This window comes from Equus asinus, chromosome 15 (genome assembly GCF_041296235.1).
Source record: "Equus asinus isolate D_3611 breed Donkey chromosome 15, EquAss-T2T_v2, whole genome shotgun sequence".
Classification (NCBI taxonomy): Eukaryota; Metazoa; Chordata; class Mammalia; order Perissodactyla; family Equidae; genus Equus; species Equus asinus.
Window position 1 is genome coordinate 21643917 of NC_091804.1, and position 23839 is coordinate 21667755.

A 23839-nucleotide genomic window follows, 5' to 3' on the forward strand; every position below is an offset into this window, starting at 1 on the left:
TGGTTCTCACGTTGTAATTTGCATCAGAAGCACCTGGAGAGGTAAGTCAAATGCAGATTCCCGGACCCACTCCCCGAGGCAGATGCAGCAAAGCTGGCGGGCCCCTGGGATCTGTGTTTTTAACAAGTGTCCCCTGCCCAGAGGTCTCTGCTGCAGGGAGCTGGGGCCACCACACGTCGAGAAATAGAGGATCCGAGGGGAAGGAGTGGGGTCTCTCAGGACACTAGCTTCTCTCTCATTAGAAGCTCCTAGACTAACCATTTCGGGAGAGTCCAACCTGGACTTACATTCCAGAAAGGATGCAGGTCATTTTCTGTATGTCTGATCTTCAGTCACATTTAGAACAGTAATAGATACATCTTTCTCACTTGGATAATGCAATGATTCAGTAACGTGGATATTAAAATAGTTCAGATTTCGGGGCCAGCCCGGTGGCGCAGCAGTTAAGTTCACACATTCCGCTTCTTAGCAGCCTGGGGTTTGCCAGTTCCAATCCTGGGTGCAGACATGGCACCACTTGGCAAAAGCCATGCTGTGGTAGACATCCCACATATAAAGTAGAGGAAGATGAGCATAGATGTTAGCTGAGGGCCAGGCTTCCTCAGTTAAAAGAGGATGATTGGCAGTAGTTAGCTCAGGGCTAATCTTCCTCAAAAAAAAAAAGGAAAAGAAAAATAGTTCAGATTTAGTTAGCACTTCTCATGAGCCAGGCATTATGCTAGTAAACACAAAGTGAAGTCATTGTCCCCATGTCACAGGTGAGGAAACTGAGGCCCAAGGAGGTAAAGTCGCTTGCCCAAGGTCACATGGGCTAGAAGGAGGGATCTGAGTGCAGGCAGGCTGGACCCCACAGCCCATGCAATAAGCTGGGCCCCCTTAAGGACATCACTTTGGGGTATTGAGGATGTTACAGGTCAGCGTCTCCAGCAGGTGTCCATGCCTCCAGACAAAGGGCTGAGGTGCTGCGTGGGAAGTGTGAGGAAGCATGGGACACCAGCCCACTGGGTGCCTGACTCACTAGGGCCCCTGGCTGCCACATGGACAATCTATGGTTCAGCTGTGTGGGGGTGGGAGAATCCTGGAGCCCAGGCAGCTGCATCCAGTTCACAGCACAGGCCTAGCCTTACCACTCAGCTGTGTGGCCTTGGGCAAGGTCTTCACTCTCTGAACTGTGCTGTGCACAACAGCGGAGATGGGGTTATGCCCCAGCCCAGCAGCGAGCCCAGCACGGAGGAGCTCAACAGAGCTCTTCCTAGTGTCATCATTCAGTGGCGCGGATGCCGCCATGGTGACGTAGCCATCTAGATCCCATGCGGAGGGGAGGCGTGCACAGCTGGTGCTTCTCCCTGCCAAGCAACCATTTCTCTTCCTTCAGTAAAAGCATCTCCATTTTTTTTTTTTTATTAATGTTATGATAGATTACAACCTTGTGAGATTTCAGTTGTACATTATTGTTAGTCATGTTGTGGGTACACCACTTCCCCCTTTGTGCCCTGCCCCCACCCCCCCTTTTCTCTGGTAACCACCGATCAGATCTTCTTGTCAATATGTTAACTTCCACCTATGAGTGGAGTCATATAGAGTTTGTCTTTCTCTGACTGGCTTATTTCGCTTAACATAATACCCTCGAGGTCCATCCACGTTGCTGTGAATGGGCCAATTTTGTCTTTTTCTATGGCTGAGTAGTATTCCATTGTGTATATATACCATATCTTCTTTATCCAATCATCAGTTTCTGGGCATGTAGGTTGGTTCCACATCTTGGCTATTGTAAATAATGCTGCGATGAACATAGGGGTGCAAGGGACTCTTGGGATTTCTGATTTCAGGTTCTTAGGATAGATACCCAGTAATGGGATGGCTGGGTCATAGGGTATTTCTATTTTTAACTTTTTGAGAAATCTCCATACTGTTTTCCATAGTGGCTGTACCAGTTTGCATTCCCACCAACAGCGTATGAGGGTTCCTTTTTCTCCACAACCTCTCCAACATTTGTCGCTCTTGGTTTTGGATGTTTTTGCCAATCTAACGGGTGTAAGGTGATATCTTAGTGTAGTTTTGATTTGCATTTCCCTGATGATTAGCGATGATGAACATCTTTTCATGTGTCTATTGGCCATATTTATATCTTCTTTTGAGAAATGTCTGTTCATGTCCTCTGCCCATTTTTTGATCGGGTTGTTTGTTTTTTTGTTGTTAAGCCGTGTGAGTTCTTTGTATATTAGGGAGATTAACCCTTTGTCGGATAAGTGGCTTGTAAATATTTTTCCCAATTAGTGAGCTGCTTTTTGTTTCAATCCTGTTTTCCCTTGCCTTGAAGAAGCTCTTTAGTCTAATGAAGTCCCATTTGTTTATTGTTTCCCTCAACTGAGGAGTTATAGTGTCCAAAAAGATTCTTTTGAAACTGATGTCAAAGAGTGTACTGCCTATATTCTCTTCTAGAAGACTTATTGTTTCCGGCCTTATCTTTAGGTCTTTGATCCATTTTGAGTTTATTTTGGCGAATAGTGAAAAAGAATGGTCAATTTTCAATCTTTTGCATGTGGCTGTCCAGTTTTCCCAGCACCATTTGTTGAAGAGACTTTCTTTTCTCCATTGTAGGCCCTCTGCTCCTTTGTCGAAGATTAGCTGTCCATAGATGTGTGGTTTTATCTCTGGGCTTTCAATTCTGTTCCATTGATCTGTGGACCTGTTTTTGTACCAGTACCATGCTGTTTTGATCACTGTAGCTTTGCAGTATGTTTTGAAATCGGGGATTGTGATTCCGCCGGCTTTGTTTTTCTTGCTCAGGATTGCTTTAGCAATTCGCGGTCTTTTGTTGCCCCATATGAATTTTAGGATTCTTTGTTCAATTTCTGTGAAGAATGTTCTTGGGATTCTGATTGGGATAGCATTGAATCTGTAAGAGCATCTCTATTTTCACTCAAACAGCTGACTTCTGTTTCTGTAACTTGTAGCTGGACTGACTCCAAGAAGTTAGAAACTTACATTTACTGAGTGCCAGCAGTGTCCCAGGCACTGTGCATGATTCATTCATTTAATCCTCAGGACAAGCTGGTAAAGCACGTCCCAATACTACCATCTGTAGATGTGGAAACTGTAGCTCAGAGAGGTTTAGCAACTTGTGCAACGTCACAGATGTGGTACTCAGATCTGATACCCTAGCCCAGCCCATCTTTCAAATAAGAGTGGGCCGTTCAGTTTATAACCATGATTGGCTTTTCTTGGAGGGGCATTTATTCACTCATTCATTCAATAAATATTTATTGAGAGCCTATTGTGTGCTAGGTACAGAGCTAGGCCCTGTGGATAAGACCCCCACTGACAAGCCCCTGCCCTCATGGCGTGCCCATTCCAGATGGCAGAGGTTTCACCTCACAGGCCAAATGCAGGTGGTAGCAGCTGTCTGTGACATTATCATGAGAGGATTCTGAGCCACCATGGCAGGAAGGGGTGTAGTGGCTGATCACTCAGGTCTGCCAAGGGTGCTGTTAGGGAGTTTCTGGGTGTATGCTGCATACTGGATACTCATGTTTGGGACTTTTGAAGATTGCTCATACAAATGTCTAACAAAGAGAAATATATCCTAGTCAGAGCACAGGTTCCAATTTTCATTTTGAAAATAACCAGTGTAGATCTGATCACTAGGCCCTGCCCTCAAGGAACTTAGGGTCTAACTGGTAGCCTAAGGTACACAGAATAGACAGTCTGATGCAGAGCTCAGAGCTGGGGCAGGCCACACGGATGGGGATGACAAGGGAGGCTTCCTGGAAGAGGAGCTCCGTGGACTTGGCTAGATGGAGCGGGGACAGGGGGAGGGCACTTGAGGAGAAAGCAGCAACACAGGCAAAGGTATGGACGGGTGAGGTGGTTGTGAGGTGGGGGCAGAAGTAGAGAGGATTCTGGCCTGGCTGGGGTAAGGTGTTGGGGGGACAAGGCTAAAGGGTACTAACAGGGGGCGGACCATGGAGGCCTCAGTGTCAGGCCTGACCCTCCCCATCCCACCTCCCACCCTTCATTAGGGAGCCAGTGAAGACCCTGAGCAAGGGCATCCCAATGAGATATTTCTTGGTGCCTGGAGTGAGGGGAGAAGTTAGAAATTGGAAGTGGCTATAACACCATGGAAAGGGAGCCCCTGCATGCAGGTGGGGGTTAGGGGACCTGGGTCCCAGTCCCAGGTCTATGCTGATGTGCTATGTGACCACAGGCACATAGTTTCTTCTCCTTCTGGGCTAGTTTTCTTCTCCATCTTCTCTTAAAGGCCCTTTCAGACCATGACCGAGTGAACTGAGGTGTCTGTGTGTGTATCAGGGGGCGTCCCTTGGTTCACTTAGGGTCTCTATTTCCTACTCTTCTTTGGCCTCGAAGACCCGGCCTAAGGTGGGTCCACCCATGTTTACTTCATGCTTCAGGCTCATGGGCTCAGCCACAGGGTGTGTCCAGGCCTCAGCTTCAAGAGGCACCGATCGGTCTCACAAAAGAGAAAACATGACCGTGGAGCCACTTCCGCTGTGTACTGTGAGAGACGGACTTTGCCTGTCACATCTACCTCCCAGGGATGATACGAGCCATGGAGACGATGCCTCTGAGGTGCCCAGGGGGAACAGGCAGCACCTCCCATGCAGGCAGGCGGAAGCGCTCCATTAGCGGCAACTGCCTGTCTTGCTATTGTTCTGTGAGGGCTCCTGTGTGGGACCCTCGGCTGTAAACTCCTCAGAGGCTGGCTGTGTCTCCTCCATGGGGCTGAGCACCAGCTGGGCCCTTGGTCAGGATCTGACACATGAGGCACTTAATGCAACTCTGCCCAGCTAGTCACGGGCACTGTGACGTGGGCCTGCCTGGCCTGGTGAGCAGCCCCGCCCTGGGCGGCGGCCCTGCGTCATTCCTCATGGGCCTCCCCAGGCACCAAGTACGACAAGCACCTCTGTCCAACCAAACCCACCACAACCCAAACTAAATTCCTCCTCCTTTTCTGTTTAATTTTATAGGATTCTTTTTGGGATAAGTAATACATTCAAATTTTTCAAAATTTAAAAGGCACCAAAAAGCGTGCTATAAAAAAATCCCCTCTCACCAGCACGCAGCCCCCTTAGTTCCCCTTTCTGGAGACAACCAATCTCAATTCCTGTTTAAAACAATTAAACTTAATTTGCTCCTCCTCCCTTACAAAAATCGTAAGCATCCAAGGCAAAAACTAACTTCAAAACAAACAAAACAAAACCCCACCGCCTTGGAACCCACACAAAAGTACAAATCAAAAGCCCCTCCTAGTCCCACCACAGCACAGAGGTCCCACACTTTAGACGTCCTTCCAGACTGTTTTCAGTGCACATCCACTTTTCAAAAAAGGAAAACCAACGGAAGCCCAGGCTGCAATATTGATTTTTCAGCGCCCTGCCAGCGTCTCAGGAACGCTTCCTCATGGTCTCTTTCCTTAAGAACCTTGAACGGCTCTGTGAACTTCCACAGATACTGGCTTACTGAACCAGCCTCTAGTGATGGGCATTTGGGATTTCTAGATTCCCCTCTTATAAGTCACAAGGTGCTGGGCCCTGGGACCTCACTGCCTACTTATTTTCTTGTAACAAATTCCTAGAAGCAGAAATGCTGGGTCACAAGGTTTGGCCGTTTTTGAAGACCCTGGAAACCCGTCAAACTCCCCTCATGTTCAGCAGGACTGGGGGTCCCATCCAAACCCACTTTCCTCAAGACCAAGAAGTCGGTTCACACCCTCCCGGCGGCAGCTATGTGTGCCCCAACCCACCTCCACTGTGGGAGTAAGGCCGAAGTCCTCCTCCGGCCCCGCCACCTGCCTTGTTTACCTGGCCCATCCCAGTCCTGGGTGAGTCAGCTGACCAGGGAGCAGGCGCCACCCTCCCCAGAGCAGGAACCCAGCTAGCACAAGGGCCACCTTCCAGGGAGGCGAAGAGACTCTCTGGGCAGCGGCTGGAGAAGGACGTGCAGCAGCAGCTGGCCTGCAGGTAAGAGCTGGGCCGGGCCTGTCCTGGCTGGGACGGGGAGAAGCGAGACTTGTGCTCACCTGCCACCTTCCCTCCCTGGCCCGCCCCTTCTGGGACTTCCCAGGCCTTTGCTCTCACGATGCATCACTCTGGGGACGAAGTGTGACTGGGGTCTCCTCTTCTGACCCCAGCCCTGGGCTAGGTTTGAGGGCTGAATGACTTTTATCCAAACATCACGAGGGCCCCGGCTCCTTCTGACTGCCTGTGACAGTGCTCAAGGAGCTGGGACCCCCACTTTGCTCCCTGAATTAGGCCCTTGGAAGGCGAGGCAAAGAGCTGATTTCTACAAGGAACTGAGAGTGGAGGCCTCAGCTTCTGTTACTCACTTCTTTGCCTGAAGCTGTTTCTATCAATGACCACCTACCACAGCAAGGGAAACCTACAGGGGAACTGGGCTGGTGGCTTGACCTCTCTGAGAACTGGTTTCCTCATTTGCATACTGGAAATATTCCCATACAGTCTGGAGAACTGAATGAGATAATGGAAATAGAGGCCAGTATGTGTGCTCCACACAGTCTCAGAAAATGGTGTTTAAAATGAGGCTGCGTGTGCTGGGCAGACACCACCCTGGCTGCTTTCCACACAGTGGCCCTAACTAGTAACAACTCTACCACCACCGTCGCTTCTCACCTCGGCTCCCTGCGTCCACCCTTGCCCCCTAGTCTGTTCTCCAAACATCAGCAGAGGGGGCCTGTTAAAATAAAAGCTGGACCACGTCACTCTGCTGCTCAAAATTCCCCAGGAACTCGCACCTCGCCAGAGTAATGCCAAGTCCTCGCCATGCTGCACAGGCCACACAGGCTCAGGCCCCTCACACTTTCCCCACCTCCTCTCCAGCCATTCCCCCTCTGAACCACTGACTTCAGTCTCACTGGTCACAACAGGCACTCCCACTGCAGGGCTGCCGCAGTGGCTGTGCCCTAGCCCAAATGCTCTTCCCTAGCCCTTTAAGCCTTTACTCAAAAGTCACTCGCCACCCTCTATCCCACAAGAGCGAGACTCTTCTGGACCTCCTGACACCATCCCCCATCCTGCTCTTTCTCCCCATCACTTCCTCCCACCTAAGAGCATACGCACTTATTTATCCAGCCAGAAAGTGACGCTCCTCAAGGACAGATTTCCCTTTTGTTCACTGCCTTATTACTGGTACCTAAAACAGTACAGGGACTCGGGCACTCAGTAAATGTACTGAATGAATGAACAAGAGCTAACGATTACTGCAGGCTTTCACATGCCAGGTGCTGCCCTTGGTGCTTCCCAAACACATCTCATCTCTTTTTAAGAATCTTTTAACTCCCCAGTAAGTCTGGGATGCAAGTATTGTTATCCATATCACAAGGAAGAAAGGGACTTGTCCATGCTTGCTCTCCCAAGTCAGAGGCAGCGGTCTGAATGCAGCCCTGCCTGCCTCCAAGGTCCTTTCTCCTGCCCTGGCTGCTCTTGGGCCTGGACTGGGAGCATCTGCATTCCTTGAAGAAGGTGATTGGGGGGGGGGGGGTGCATGCTGGTGGCCTAGCAACAGCCACTTCCTTCCTGCCCCTCCATACCCCGGGGGCTAATCAGGCCTTCCAGGAGCTACTCCTCTGACACTCTAACCCAGGCCTCCCTCCCTCCCACACACTGTCTTCTGAAGGATGAATGAGGTGTCCACAGGAACAAGTGGGAGTCCTGGAGTTTCAGCTCTTTGGAACCAAGCGTTCCAAAGAAGTGTTCTCATTCCAAAGTCCAAAGATGGGGGCTGATGGCCCCTGATCTCTGAGGACCTGACTGCTGTCCTTGTGGGTGTTGTTATTGCTTACAGCAAAAAGTACAGAAGCTCAGGGATGGAAATTCTGCAAAGTGCAGTGGGAGAGGAAAATTCCTCTGGGAGAGATGGGTTAGACAGCTTCTTTTCCTTTCAGAGGAGGTAATTAATTGCTGGAGGCCAACAGCACCGAATTGAGCAAGCTCTTCCATCAAGAGATTGTAGGAGCCAGCCTTTCAATCTACCTCATTAGAGCAGTGTTTTCTCTCTTACTAGGCCCAGAGTTTTTCTTCAAAGGACTTTTTTGGGCTTTCTCTTATCTCTGGGTCTGCTTTTCCACTGCTTTAAGAAACAATAACTGGACGCCCGCTGTGTGCCAAGCACTGGGGATTCAGAAATGAGCAACATTCCTGACCGGAGAGGGAGACAGGCAACAAACACAGCAGTGGAAATCCAACCCAGGAAATGCAGAGGGCCTTGCTCACTGTAGGTGCTTAATAAACATTAGTGGAATGAATAGGTGAATACGAGACTGTGTAGCCTAGAGAAGGGAGGCCTGCCTAACTATCTGTGTGTGGACGTGGGGGTTTGAGGCAAAACCCAGAACTGAAGGAAGAGGCATCCACCAGATGAACAAGGGGGAGAGAGAAGGCATTCAAGATAGAGGGAACACCACCTGCAAAAGCATGGAGGCATGAACTAGCAGGGTGAGTTTTAGGATCAGCAAGCAGTCTGGAATGAACGAAACGCAGGGTGAGTGTGGAAGGGTGAGAAGGTGAGACTGCAGATGGTACCAGGAGTCAGGTCACAGGGATAATCTAAGCACCACGTTGAAGTTCGAGGTTTATCCTGAGGTCAAGAGCTGGGTATGCCTTCAAGGCAGGAACTGAGGATAAACCCCAGATTTCTGGCTCAGACCACGGGGTGGATTGGGTGGGGCAGTTGTAGAGGGGCAGCAAAACTGGGAAAAGTGAATTCAGCTTGAATAACCTGCAGGAGATAGTAAAGATCTGGAAGGCAGCTGGACTCCTGGGCCTGGGCCTCCCTATCCCGGGAGTAGCACTCTCCGCTCCTACCCTCCTGAGACCTCCTTCCTTACATCAGGAGGGCTTCCTGAGTGCCCCAGCTTTCTGTTCTGCACCCCACAGACTCAGCTGCCTGGGTCCCTTATAACGAGCAAGCGGTCCAATTTTGCTGTGGGAAGACATCTGCCCACCAAAGCACAAGATCCCTCTCCCCTGGGCTGCAGGAGCTCCATCACTCAGTCACTCTTGGGTAGGATCCCGGGGTGAATCTGCGTGGAGTGGGGCGGGGCACTTGCAGCTCCGCACCAGGTCAGGAGTCGGGGCCAGGCCAGAAACCAAGGAAGGAACGAGTGGGAGGGACGGTGAGATCACAACGAGTAGGAACCACCGGGACTGAAAGCGCTTCCGAAACTTTCAAGAGCGAGGGGGTCCTTTTCAGTTCGAGCAACAGGCAGCGGGGAGCGCCGGCGGGGAACGCTGCCCTTCCCCCTCCCCCAGCTGCCTCAGTACAGAATCCTATCGGTCAGCAGCGGGCGGTTCCACCGCACCCTCCCTTCTTCGGAGCCGTGAAGGGCCTTCGGGGCCAGGCGCGTGGGGAGGAGAAGGGACACTCGCCCCTTTACAGCTCGCTCGGCCCGGTAAAGAGAGGACGCGGAGCCCGACCGAGGCTTCCCATCCCGTAGTCTACTGCTTTACCTGATCTCTTTTTCTGGATACCCGCGCCAGCCACAGGCGCCTGGAGAAAGCGAGAAGCCAGGTGGACTCCAGGAAACCGCGACCAACAACCCACGCGGCAAGAAAGCCGCCATACTGCCCCCCCCTGCAGCCGCGGGGCATCCTGGGAGCCGCCCGTAGCCGCGCGCCGGCCAGCGTGGGCGAGACGCACGCGCTTTAGACGCCGCAGCGCGCCCTAGCGGCCTGGCGAGGTCTCTGCGCAGGCGCCGTATCCCATAGCAATCAGAAAACGTTGCTTCCGCGGGATTGGTAGTAACGTGTGGGTCTCAGCAGGAGTTGATTGGGGATCTTTGAGCAGTGTGACAATTTGGGAAACTGAGGCCTCGGGTGAAGAACAGGTCCTGGGACCGTTGGGGATTTCTTTGGTGCCCCGGTGCGTGGCGTCTGTTCCCATTTCAGGAAGCGGGAAATTGAGGCTGGGGAAGGGGGCGTGTTCGTGCCGAGCCGCCGTTCTCCCTGGGTGAAAAATCAATATGATGCCCTATCTTTATTATAAGAGAAAAACGAGGGCAAGGAAAGTAATTTATAATAAAAAATATGCATTTCACTGTGTAAAATCTCAGACTGGGTTACACCCAGTCATGCTTGTACCTAACACAAAATGAGTAAGTTTGGATTTAATGGAAGACAATATCCAACTGAATTTTGCCAACAGTTTATGTTTGACATCTTCAGTCAAGGGCTAAATGTCTTTGTATACGGGCGTGGAGTCACGGGAACAGCTACAGTGCAGACACATGGGCGTGTTCTGGTGACTCACCTGTCGTGAGAAGGATTGACTGATTTTTACAAAATGGTGAACAAAACAAAGTATAATTTCCCTTGATTAACCTGGTATATATATGCACTTCTGGATAATGTATATTAAAACCAGGGAAAAAAATCTCATTGTGCTTGTATATAAAACAGGTTATAGACAGGAGTTTTGCCTACATGAAGGTTCGGCAGGATATTGGAAAGTTGTGCAGGACAGAGGCCAGTTGCATTACAAGAGGTCCAGATCTCTGCTCCCAGCTTCCTAAATGCCAGCAGTGTCCCCTCAGTCTTGTGACACCCAAAAATGCCCACACAAATGTCCAGTCTGTTCCTTGGAAAACCACTGATTTATTCAGTCAAATAATTTTTGCCAGTGTACATGTGCTGGGCACCGTTTTGGGGGGAGGTATAGTGTGGTGAATGAGACACAGCCCCTGCCCTTCTGAGGTGGGTTCCAGTATAAGAAAGTACCCAGATATTAATCATATCATATGATAAATAGCTTGACAATAGAAGCAGTACAAGTTAGGGGTAGGAACACACGAGAAGACCCAGCCCACCAGAAGGGGATCCCATGGCCTAGAAAAGCCAACCAGAGAAGCAGTATTGGAACTGAGCCTTGAAAGAGCACGACACAGGGAAGGGTAGTGTGCCAAGCAGAGGGAACAGCATGACTAAAACAGGCCCAGGGTCCCTGGCACACAGCAGACACTCAAATGTTGTGACTGAATAAATGGATGATTGAATGAGACACAGCATATTTGCTGGCAGGGAGCCGTTCCCCACTGTATCATGAACTGCTACAAGGCAGAGGAATACCTGCTTCCTGATCCTGCCTAGAACGCCAAAACTGAGTTGGGACCCAGAGAAGGTGGCAGTGGTGAAAGGGTTCCAGACACAGAGAAAGGGTTGTGCGGTCCTGGCCGAGGTATGGTATCCAGGAAGTGGATCTCTGATTGTGCTCTCCCAGAGGGCAGCTGCTAAAAATATAACCACTCTGCTGCTTCAGTTCAGAACAAGCAGGGCAGAGTGGCGTCTTGTTTGCACATCTGCTGTTCATGCATGATCCTGGTGGCAGGGCACGGTTATGGCAGATGGTACCTCCTGAGGAGTGTCCCAAGGTAAAAGTCTCCCAGGGTGTGTACACTGGGGAGGCCACAGGCAAAGGGGTCTCTCCACTAGCAGGTCTAAAGGAGGTCAGAGCCAGTTCCCTCTCCCCTAGGACAATGCCTCTCCTCTTGAGATGATCATTTCTTCCCCCAAGGCCAGGTTGAGGCAAGGATCTTGAACTGCCTGCCTCCAGGAGCTGGGCAGGCAGCGTCAGTCGGCTGGGTGGGTCCTTTGGGAAACAAGAAAGCACACAGAGCTCCATCTAAGAAGTGGGCTGCGGCTCAGCCTGGCTGAGTGTTGCCGGGCAGGATTCCTGCTCTTGCATTGCCAAATAGATTGATTGTTTTTCAATACAGTTAAAAGTGAAGAATTTTATATTTCCAGATTTTAAAATGTTGGTGCTCATTCAAATGTAAGAAACAAAAACCAAGACTGTGAGAGGTAAATGAAACATGTTTGGGACCCCTGGTCCTTGTTTCCATCCTAGGAAGGTGGGTGTCCTGAGGACATCAGAACGTTACTTTCCAAGGAGAAGAATGGAAGCCCAGGCAGAAGGCATTGCCTCTGGCAATATTATTGAGTTAGTGTCCGTGCTAGGGGCTAGGGGTTACACAGCAAAAGAGGAGGCCCAGTTCCTGCCCTTTTGGAACTCCCAGTCTAACAAGGTAGGTGGAGAAGTAAAGAGGCGACTACAGGTGTAGTGAACAATCCACAGGCATAAGGACATGGGATGGTTGGGGGCGGGGAGAGCGGGGGGTTGTCACCAATCAAGGCAAGCTTCCTGAAAGAAGAGTCCTCTAGTCTGGTCTGGGACTCCAAAATGAGTAGGAGTTAGCCGGGGAGTGGAGGCGGTGGAAGGTATTCCAGATAGAGGAAATAACACAGGCCAAGGCCTGGAGAGCTGAGAACCTTTGGTTAATTCAAGGATCTGAAAGTAGCTCACTGAGGCTGGAGCTGAGAGTGGGAGTTGGGAGAAGGACACATGGCAAGAAATGAAGCCGAGAGTCAGGCATGAGTTGCAGACAGCTGTCTGTTGGGACTCAGCGCCAGCGAGCAAAGTGGTCTAGATGTAAGAGACAATAGAGAATGGTGGAGCCTGGGGCACCCTAGAGTCTGCTGCTACTCAGCTATAGCTCCTTGGCTGCAGTCCAGAGTTGCCAAAGTTTCCTGTTATTCAGGAGCAGCAAAATTAGATTATTAAATGCCGTGTCTTGAGTTTTGCATTTAGGCGGCTAATTGGAATGTATGAAGTACTCTGCAAGGTGAAAAATAATGTGTTTGCATCTGGCCTGTGAGCCACCAGTTCCAAGGAATCGTGAAGGCCTTGTGGGCCACTTTAGGGAACGTGGGCTAGATTCTGAGAGCGGTGGGGAGCCACTCGGGGGCTTAAGCAGGAGCATGACATCCCATGCTCATGCAGAAAGGTCTTGTTGGCTGCCATCTGGAGAACAGTGAGAGAGGAGGCAGGACCCATTGGAGGATGTTGTGGCCCCTTGGCGGGGGTGGGGGGAGGCGGATGATGGAAGTCTGCACAACAGCATGGGGATTAGGGATGGGACATGGGACAGATGGGATTTGGTGGCAGATTAGAAGGGATGGTGTGTATGTGGGGAGTCAGGGTTGATGCAAGGGTCAGGCAGCAGGTGCAGAAGAAGGAGCAGGAGCAGTGATGGATGAAGATGACCTTGGCCACTGGCGTCACTCAGGGGAGATGCCCAGAGGATCTGTACCTGGGTGGGGCTGGAGTCACGCCACCCCTGGCACAGCCCACTCAATTCCATGTGACAACTCAGCCATCCCTTTGTACCAGGGACAGTAGGCCCAGTGGGGTGAATGGAACACACTTTGACCCCAAGGAATGGCAGTTAAGCTGGGAAGACAGACTGAGGATAATTGATGAGGCCAGAGGCTGGCGCAGAGTCTCTCCCAGAGGGCAGGGCCCTGGGTGGCAGGAGCAGTGACCTCGTTGCCTAGGGAGCCAGAGGAGGCCGGTCCAGCAGGAACCGAGGGTGACAAGGGGTGAGGCAGGGCATCCAGCTGGAATGGACTGGCCCAGCAAAGGCCTGGAGATGTGACAGAGCCAATGGGCCAGTGGGTAAACGGAGAAGAACCCAGAAGACAGACTGCTCCTTCCTCACATTTCACCGAGGAAGGCAATTAAGCGTATTTTGTGAGGTGATTCCTTTGAATTTCTTCAGGTACCTTTCTCTGGGGTCCTGCTGATTGTCCTCCGGGACAGCTAGAAGGTATTTAGTAAATGTTCATGGTGTTCCCCCAAGCCCCCATTCCCCCCTCCCTTTGGAGCAATGAATGTTTAAATTCTGCTGCAGTTTGTGTGTCTGTTTTGAAGAATATCCATTGGTCTTGCTTCATTGTGGCCAAGATCGAGGCTGGAAATGGGTGGTAAACAGTAGGAGCTCAAATACCCAGAGATGAAGAGGGATGTAGGGGAGTGTGCCCTGCTGCCTTTCTGTTGTGATATTAAGTACCACCTCCCTCAACACACGACACTGGACTGAATCCCGTGCGGCTGTGGGACGATGCTGTCCAGACCCCTAATCTAGGCTGGGTATGCAGCAGGTGCTCACTAGGAACCTGCTGGACTGAACTTTGGTCTTGGGTGATCAGACCTCATTAGCCCGTTTGAAACATGGCAGGAAGGGTGTGGCCCCTAGTCCTGCTTTTCCTGGCCAGCATGACCTGGGTGGTCGCCTGGGCCTGGGTTCTAAAGCCCAGACTCACTTGCATGTGGTGGGGTGGAATTTTGTTAGGGTGGAGACCAGGGGCTTGGGAAACAAGCAGGCTTGAGTTCAAATCCTGCTTCCCCATCTCCAAAATGGGGACAGTAATACCTTCCTGGTCTCTGTCTCATCCTGAGAGTGCTGAGTGGCACAGGAGCAGGAGGTGGACGTCTGGGCCTCCTTTCGCCCCTCACCTCTCCTCTCCCTCTGCGCCCTGCAGGGTGTTCCAAGGAGCAGCCATGACCACCCTGTACCCATCTCTGGAGGACCTGAAGGTGGACCAGGCCATTCAGGTAAACCGCCAGGCCCGCGTTGGCCTGGGCCCCCTGAGGGAGCCTTCGAGATTACCCCGGAGTAACTAAAGAGGCTTGTCTTGGAAGGTGTTGGGTGTTGAGGCCCCTGGGCACTCAGGTCACCACTGCAGGGCCTTCTGGGCTGAGCAGGTGTCCAGAGGCTGAGGTGGGGGAGTGACAGCAGGAATGGAAAAGACCGAGCAGCTGCAGACAGGCCTCTCTCGGGCCTGCTCTGTCCCGCTGCTTCCTCTGTCACGGTTTGGGGAGACCCCACAAGCTGTAGGGCAGGCTTCCAAAGTAAACCCTGTGAGCACGGCGTTTGTCCTGCTTAGCCCCCAGAAGCCCCTTCACCTGCCATCCCACCTGTGGTCCCAGTGGGTTTTGAGAATTTGGGACTTTTCAACTGCGAATTTGGTTGGGAGGTGGGTCTCAACGTACTGGCGGCCTCAGGTGGTAAACAGGTCATGACATCTGGTGGGTCGTGGGCTCCTGGGAGAACCTCCCCCGAGACACACGGACATCTGCAGAGGCCACATTGACACACAACCTCGAAGGTTCATGGACAGTGCCCCTCAGGCCCACCGACATGCCTAATGCTCTGACCCCCAGCCTCAGGGAGCCCCAGGCTCCAAGGGTTGCAGTGGTCCCAGCCACAGCTGACCAGCACTCCCTGCCCCTCCCCAGGCCCAGGCCAGAGCCGTGTCCAGGATGCCCGCCCTGCCGGCCCAGGAGACAGCTATCTCCCAGCCTTCAGGTGAGCGAGTGGGGGTTGGGGTTCTCCTGACTCAGAGTGGCCTCTTCTGGTGGCTTCCAGGTGCTTGCCTCCTGCCTGCCACTGTGCAGTGGGCTGATGCACATTTCACCTTCACTGGGACCCTAGTGGGTCAATGAGAAGCCCGGGCTTCATGAGGGCGCTACCTTCCCTGACTGGGGCCACCACAAAAGGCGGCATGAGGAGACCAGACGAACCCTAGAGTGGTTGGCGCAGTCTTGAGCAAACAAGACTGGTGGTGGAAAGGACCTCGGGCCCAACTCCTCCCCCTCATCACAGGCACTGTTCCCCTGGAGCTGCCCTGGCCTCCCGCAGCCGGGGGACTTCCTGAGAGCAGGCCTCAGGGCCCCGGGACCAGCCCTGCGCTTCATGTTGGGTGTCTGGCCTCATGCCAAGTAAAGTCAGTTGAGGTGAACACCAAAGTGGTACGTGAGGTACTCGGTGTCCTGGGCTGCTCCTGGAGAAAGGCAGCTCCCTGCTCCTCAGAGGAGAGGACCCCATCACCAGCGAGTGTCCCTGCCTTCCTCTCCCACGGCTCCCGCGTTCCTGAGGACACATGGCATTCTCAGGGGTATACTGCATTCTTGGGAATACATAGCATTCCCAGGTCCTGGTCCTTCAAAATGAGTGACCACAGGGGAGCCAGCAGGTGTGGCTAAGCTCGTGCCCTTGAGTAACATCTTTCTTCTCCCTTCCTTCCCTTCCCGTCAGTTTTGTACCCAAACCTGGCAGAATTGGAAAATTATATGGGTCTTTCCCTCTCCAGCCAAGAAGTCCAGCAGAACCTGCTGCAGATTCCGGAAGATGCCAGCGTAGGTATTTGTTTCTTGCCTAATGTGGGCACAGAATGTTCCAACTCTCCCTCCTTCTTGATCTTTCCGTTTAAACAGACTTGAAACTCTTGCTTCCCCAGCATTCTGGGCCACCGTCTACCCTTTGACCTCTGGCTTCAGTCTGCTGGCCTGAGCCTGCTGGGTGAGAAGGAAGGACATTAAACCCAGGCTGAGCTTAGGGCTTCTAATGAAGGGCTGCCTGCGACTTGAGAGCAGCTGCATGGACAGGCAGAACTGAGCGGGGAGGAGCTTGTCAATCAGCTCTGGTCCCCAAATTAACCGGGAATGCTTGATTCCTGCTCTCCATGGCTTCAGGGAGCAAAAGAAATCATGGCACAGAAATATTCACTCCTGAAAATGGTTCACCCATAGACCCAGTCAGTCCCAACTCCAGTGAGCTCCAGCATCCCTGTGGGCCATTGGTCAGTGTCCTTGTCGGCCAACCTCCCCCTGAACTAGTGAAAATCAATTGCAAAGTGCAACTGCAAATCTGGCTAAGGCCAAAGCAATTCATGAAGTTGACGGAAGTGACGATGGACTGCCACAGCCACATATAAAGCCAGTGACCTGAGGATCTCACAGGAGAAAAGCGGCAAGGATGAGGACATGTGGGACCCTGAGAAGAACTGGTGACACCCTGTGGTGTTTCTCTGAAATGACTCCCTTGATAGCCACGCTGTGAAGGACAAACATGAAGCAAAGAAGGACATGTTTCTATAGTTCAGTTTTAGTCCATTGACTTGATTCCTCTTTGTTCCAATTATTAGGACATAAATATATTCAACCTAAATTTTGATAAAATATGACAGACAAATGTGTTTTTATAACTAAAAAATTTTAGGGGCCGGCCCAGAGGTGTAGTGGTTAAGTTCATGAGCTCTGCTTTGGCAGCCCAGGGTTCATGGGTTTGGATCCCGGGCACGGACCTACACACTGCTCATCAAGCCCTGCTGTGGCACATCCTACATACATGATAGAGGAAGATGGGCACAGACGTTAGCTCAGGGCCACTCTTCCTCACACACACAAAATTTTAATTGTCTTTATTTTTAACTTTTTATTTTTAAATAATCATAGATTTACAGGAAGTTGCAAAGGTGGCACAGAAAAGGGTGCAGAAGAGGGTGCCCTTGCCCTGGCTTTCCCAGTGGCTGCATTTTATGTGCTGTAGTATAGGGCCAAAAGCAGGCATTTCACTCTGACTATGTGTGTCTGTAGTTCTCTGTCATTTTATCAGCTGTGTGGACTCATGTAACCACCACCACAGTCAAGACACAGAACAATTCTGTCACCACAAAGGTCTCCCTCGTGCCACCACTTCGTAATCATGCCCACTCTCGCCCCTCACCATCCCTTCCCACTGACAACCACACTGTCTGTCTTCCGTCTCTATAATTTTGTTGTTTCAGAATGTTACATAAGTGGAATCACTTAGTGTGTGACCTTTCAGATGGGCTTTTTTCACTCGGCATGATGCCCTGGAGATTCTTCCAAGTTGCTGCGTGTATCAGTAGCTCGTTCCTTTTCACTGCTGAGTAGTATTCCATGGTATGGATGTACCCGGGATTGTTAAGCCATTGAGGGACATTTTAGTTGTTTCCAGGTTTTGGCCATTACACACTAAGCTGTTATGAGTGTTTGTGTACAGCTTTTTGTACAGACATAAGTTTTCATTTCTCTGGGATAAATGCCCAGAGTGTAATTGCTAGGTTTTATGATAAATGTGTGTTTATATATTTTTAAGAAGCTGCCAAACTATTTCCAGAGTGGCTGTACCCTTTTATTTTCCTGCCAGCAATGCATGAGTGCTCCAGTTTCTTCACGTCCTCGCCAGCATTTGGTGTTGTCACTATTTTTAATTTTAGCCATTATGATAGGTGTACAGTGATGTCTCATCATTAATTTGCATTTCCCTGATGGCTGGTGATGTTGAACAGCTTTTCATGTGCTTATTTACCAGCTGTAAATCCTTTTCAGTAAAGTGTTTCTTTAAATCTTTTGCTCATTTTCTAAGTGGACTGTCTTTTTTAAGTCAAGTTTTGAGAATTCTTTATTCTAGAGTCCTTTCGCAGGTATGTGGTTTGTAAATATTTTCTCTCAGTGTGTAGCTACTCTTTTCTCCTAATTAAAAGGGTCTTTTGCAGAGCAAAAGTTTTCAATTTTGATGAGATCCAGTTTACTGATTTTGTGTGTGTGTGCGTGCATCATCCTTTGGTGTCCTAAGAAATTTTCATCAAGCCCTAGGTCCTGAAGATTTTCTCTTTTATTTTCTTCTAAAACTGTTACAGTTTTCTGTTTTACATTTCAACTTATGATTGAATTTGAGTTCATTTTTGTCAAAGGTGTGAGGTTTAGGTCAAGGTTCATATTTTTGCCCATGGTTGTTCGATTGCTCCTGCACAATCTGTTGGAAGGACTATTCTTTCTGTGCTGAATGCTCTTGCACCTCTGTTCAAAGCAGTTGGCCCTACTGTGTGAGGGCATTCCTGGATTCTCTCTGCTGTCCCATTGATTTCTGTGTCCGTCCCTCCACTGGTATCACACTGTCTTGATTACTATAGCTGCAGAATAAGTCTTGAAATTTGGCATAGTGATTCCTCTTGCTTGATTCTTTTTGTCAGAATAGTTTTAGCTATTCTAGTTCTTTTATGTTTTCATATAAAGTTTAGATTAACCTTGTTTATATCTACAAAACATCCTGCAAAGATCTTTTTAAATTTATTTTTAAAACATTTTTTTGGTGAGGAAGATTGGCCCTGAGCTAACATCTGTTGCCAATCTTCCTCTTTTTGCTTGAGGAAGATTGTCACTGAGCTTAATATCTGTGCCAGTCTGCCTCTATTTTATGTGGGATGCTGCTCCAGCGTGGGTTGACGAGTGGTGCTAGGTCTGTGCTCCAGGATCTGAACCTACGAACCCCAGGCCACTGAAGTGGAGCACTGAACTTAACCACTGCACTGCTGGGCCAGCCCCCCTGAAAAGATTTTGACAGAAAACACTTTAAAGCTGTCAATTTGGGGACAGTTGACAGCTTTCCTCTGTTCTTCCGATCCCTGAATAGAGAATATCTCTCCATTTATTTAGATCTTCCTCCATATCTTTTATTCATGTCTTGTGGTTTTCAGCATATGATTTCTATACATATTTTGTTAGATTTACACCTAAGTATTACCCTTTTTTTTGAGTGATTGTAAGTGGTATTGTACTTTTAATTTCACTTTCCACATGTTCATTGTTCACATATAGAAGTACGATTGATCTTTGTATGATCTTGTATCCTGTGACCTTGCTGAACTCACTCGTTAGTTCTAGTTCATTTGTAGATTCCTTGGGATTTTCTAGTCGACCATCGTGTCATCTGGAATAGGGACCATTTTATTTCTTCTTTTCCAATCCATGCCTTTTGTTTCCTTTTCTTGCCTTATTGCTCTGGCGAGTTCTTCCAGTACTGTATTTTATAGTAGTGGTGAGAGTGCCTTATTCCTCATCTTAGGGGGAAAGCTTACATTCATTTTTATACTTTTAGCTTAATTTCTTTCAAGGCAAAAATCAAACTGAGCCCCTTTCCCTCGTTGCTCAGTATTTGCTGCGAAATTTTTCTTTTCTTTTTAAGTGGATTTTAAAGAGGTCTTCTGATACCAATTTGCCTTGGAAAAGGAGGGCCCCCTCTCTATAGACCCGTCTAGTCTTTCCCCATTTTCCTGGCTGTCTTTCAGGGGTGTGGGCTTTGTCGCCCCCTAGTGGCCTCATGGAGCCATGCCCTCTTTCGCCCCCTGCAGAGAAGTTTGTGGTCTGGGGGTAGGGTGGGGCCCAGGGACCTCTCGATCCTCCTTTCCCTATCCCGACGAAACTGAGCCCCTGCTCCCCTGGTGTCTGCAGATGGCGGTCTCGGGCCCGTCGGCGGGCCTAGTGGTGGCGCCGGTGTCCGGGAACAGCCTGGGCGCGCGGCGTGCGGAGATCAAGCCCGGGGTGCGCGAGATCCACCTGTGCAAGGACGAGCGCGGCAAGACCGGGCTGCGGTTGCGGGCCATCGACCAGGTGGGGCTGGGGACCAGTGGGAGAGGAGGGGTCCCCGGAGGGCGAGCGCGCCTGCTGGACGCCCCCCTATACCCCCGCAGCCCGAGCTGCCCGCGCTCCCCCACGCGCCATGGGACTTTGGCCACATCAGCCACCAGCCCGAGAGCGGGCAGCGCAGGGGCCCGTCCACAGTAGGGAAGGTGCCGAGTGGGCATGGGAGCCGAGGCCCGCCCAGGCCCAGGCTCTTCCTGTCAATCCACCTGCCCCAAGGCCCCAGGGCTGGCGCTGGGTTTCAGCAGGGACCCTCCGCCTGCCCCTCCGTGGGCTCCTGTGGCTCAGAGCCTCCCTCACCACTCCCACCCCCCAGCCCCCCAGCTCACAGGAATCTGGCTGCCAGGCTGCTGTCTGTAGACAGTGGAAGCCAGGGTGCCATCCCATTGTGGGTGGGAGTCGGGGTGAGCCTCCAGCCAGGGTTGAAATCCTGATTCAGCTGCTTCCTAGTTATGTGGCCTGGAGCATTTCCTCTCCAGGAAAGTAGGGTAACCGTCGTACCTGCCAGGCAGAGCTCTCGTCCTGGTAGGTAACCTGTCAGCTCCCACAGGATCAGGAGCAAAACCACAGCCTGGAGGAGAGCCCTGGGCTGGGCCAGCCAGGGGCGCTGACCGTGGGCCCTTCCTCCCCCAGGGAATCTTCGTGCAGTTGGTCCAGGCCAACACGCCCGCGTCCCTCGTGGGGCTGCGCTTTGGGGACCAGATCCTGCAGATTGATGGGCGTGACTGTGCCGGGTGGAGCACGGACAAAGCCCACCGGGTGATGAAGAAGGCATCGGCGGAGAAGATCGTCATGGTCGTTCGAGACAGGTGAATAGCCAGCCCCAGGAGCCTCTCTATCCACCCCCAGCCACGCCCCAGGCCCAGCTCACTGTCCCTCCCCGCCAGGCCGTTCCAGCGGAACATCACCTTGCACAAGGACAGCATGGGCCACGTTGGCTTTGTCATCAAGAAGGGGAAGGTCATCTCTGTGGTCAAAGGGAGTTCTGCGGCCCGCAACGGGCTCCTCACCAACCACTCCGTGTGCGAGGTGAATGGACAGAATGTCATCGGGCTGAAGGTAGGCCGTGCCACGCTCCGCCTCAGGACCTTCAGGAGCTCGGAGACTCTGCTGGGTGGTGGGAAGGCTCGTGTCTCTGGGCAGCTGCATTCCCCCCGAGCCTCAATTTCCCCATCCTAAGGTTGCTGTGAGGAGTCACTAAGACAAGGTACACAGAGCTCCGAGCACGGTGCTAGCACACAGTAGGTGCTCAATAAATATTAGCTATTGTTACTAACACGTGGAGGCCAGAGCTGTGACAGATGGCACGTGTAAGGACACAGGCACCCAGGTGGCTGCTGGCTGCACGGATACCTCCCTACTCTGTGTGGCATTTCTGTTTGCACACTGGGTCACATTCCATAGTAGGAATAGTTTAGAAAATTGCTATTCAGAAAGCTGTTTCTGCCCTCCGTCCATTTTTGGAGGGGGTGGGTATGGCGAGTTTTATCTTTAAAAAAGAAGAAGGAGCACGTGGTTCAGGGTCAGCGCTGTGGATGTGGACTGAGGGGTGGCTGCCTTGGGGAACAGACTGTGGAGGATGATGAGTCACATGGCTTTTGGTCCCAGAACAAGTGAAAGCGGTTCTATCCTGATGTGATGCCACATGGACGAGAGTGGTTCTTAATCCCAGTTGTGATGTAGAGCGAGGGTCCGTTCCCCTCCTGCAGCCTGGGCTTGGAGACTCACATGGCAGGGCTCCCCCAGCGCAAGTGGCCTGGGTGGTGGCATCTCACGTCGCAGCTGGCACAGTGTTTTATGCCAGTTTTCCACCCTCACAAGGGCCATCACCAAGCCATTCCTGTCACATAGCTGCTTCCCTGTGCTTGATAGTCTCCCTGCCTTCCTTGGAGGCTTGCTCTGACAGCTCATGGCATTGCGATCAGGAAGTTCTCCTAATGTCTGTCTAAAGTCCCTCCTGCTGCATCTCTCTCCTCCGTCTGGAATCAGACCCTACAATCCAAAGGGAACCCATGATACCTGGAAAGTTGACTACACTAATACCAATTCTTACTAGCTGGCTCTTTCGGTGAGTGAGTTCACTTCTTTCAAAGCATTACAGTTTTTTGGTCTTAACTATTCTGGAGAGCAGTCCTTTTAAATGTGCTGACTTTCTCTCGTCCTCCCTGATGGCTCAAGGCTTCATTATGAACATTTCAGTTATCCTGCCACCATGGTGCTGGAGGCTCCTGGGACTGGCTGTGTCCCCTTTCTGAATGGCTCGGGACAGCTATTGTCTTGAGATCATTTATCTTTTCAGTTTGTGTGTTTCCACGCTGTGCCCATCACTAGTCCTCTCAGCACAGCTTCTCCCATCTATCCGGAACAACTCAGAAAATGCACAGCCGAGTTAAGATGTGTGTGAAGTAAAGGCCCCTGGTCTCTGAGGGAGGACCTGCGCCTCTTCCAATGGCCATCACTGATGCATTGAACTGTTTGGCACACTTCGCTTAGAGACGTTTCGTTGCTGGTTCTCCCCATGACCTGAGTGGCGTCTGCAGGCCTTTCTCTTTTTACTGGTCAACAAGACGTGAGAGCTCCAAGGTCCCTGTGGGCTTGGCTCAGGCTGGCTGGCTGACAGAGCCCAGTGGGGGGGTGGGTGGGCCTCCTGTCCCCACTGCATGGTTATCCTCTTTGTGCTTTGGGGCCGGAACCAGAGTGTGACTGGGGCCAGGGAGATGGGACAGAAGACATGGGCTGTGGGGAAGGGAAGGAGAGCAGAGTTTAGAAGGCCCTGTTACACGTCAGGCCCACTCGACTGGCCCCCAGGGTGAGGTGGGAGTGGGGTGCTCATTTTACCGAGGAGATCCTCAGCTGGGAGGCCCACGTTCTTGCTCGAGCAAGGCCTCATCTGGGCGTCTGCCTGAGCCCCTCACCCACAGGCAGCCAGGCATCAGTGGTGTCCTCTCACAGGGGCCGTGCCAAGCCCCTGGACAGAGGTGTCCGAAGAGCTGCCCGGGTCCCCAGGGTGACCGCTCCCTCCCCTTCTCTCCAGGACAAAGAGGTCACGGAGATTCTGGCCACGGCCGGGAATGTTGTCACCCTGACCATCATCCCCACGGTGATCTACGAGCACATGGTCAAAAGGTAAGGCTGCCCCCTCCTGCCCGCCCCTCCCCTCCCCGCTGCCCGGCCACCTCAGCTCCCTCCAGGCTTATGTGGGGCACAGACCAACTTGCCCTCCCCTCCTCCCTTCAGGGTGGCTGGTGGCTTCTGGTGATTTGAAAGGCTTAGAAATGGAAGTGAAGGCCCACATGGGATGCACAGGCTCGGGGGGTGGGGGAGGAGAGGCTGCCAGTTGTGGCCACTGTCGTCGTTGCTGCGTCTAGGTTGTCCCCGACCCTGATTCACCACACCATGGACCACTCCATCCCAGACATCTAAAGCCACACGGGGGCAGCTCAGCCCTCCCACCCTCCTGCAGGAAAGGGCAGAGTCCTCAGACGACCTTGCGGAGGCCTGCTGCCTGGGGGTGTGTTCCAGTTGGGGCAACGTCGGATCACGTGGGTCTCATTCATCCCCAGGCCTCCTGGAGCCTCAGACTCTGAACACACGGCTGGGCTGGGCAGGGCCCCCAGGCAGCCAAGTTTTTGCGCCAGTTTAAATGCTGGGCACGTAGCCAGCCCGCTAAACACTTCTAAAAGTTGCAGCGGGTCCCTTTCAAGATTTTGCCTCTACCAGAAAAATAGTTCCATGTTTTGAG

General features: G+C 51.7%; 1 protein-coding gene across 1 annotated transcript; it reads left to right on the forward strand.

Moving 5' to 3' along the window:
• The first annotated feature begins 741 nt into the window (after positions 1 to 741).
• On the forward strand, positions 742 to 23839 carry SDCBP2 (syndecan binding protein 2). Its single transcript, XM_014845002.3, has 9 exons — positions 742 to 5981; positions 14352 to 14424; positions 15109 to 15178; positions 15908 to 16008; positions 19909 to 20067; positions 20731 to 20906; positions 20985 to 21156; positions 23132 to 23223; positions 23466 to 23839. Exons 2-9 carry the CDS (start codon positions 14371 to 14373, stop codon positions 23518 to 23520), a joined length of 879 nt encoding a protein of 292 aa, XP_014700488.1. The 5' UTR covers positions 742 to 5981; positions 14352 to 14370; the 3' UTR covers positions 23521 to 23839.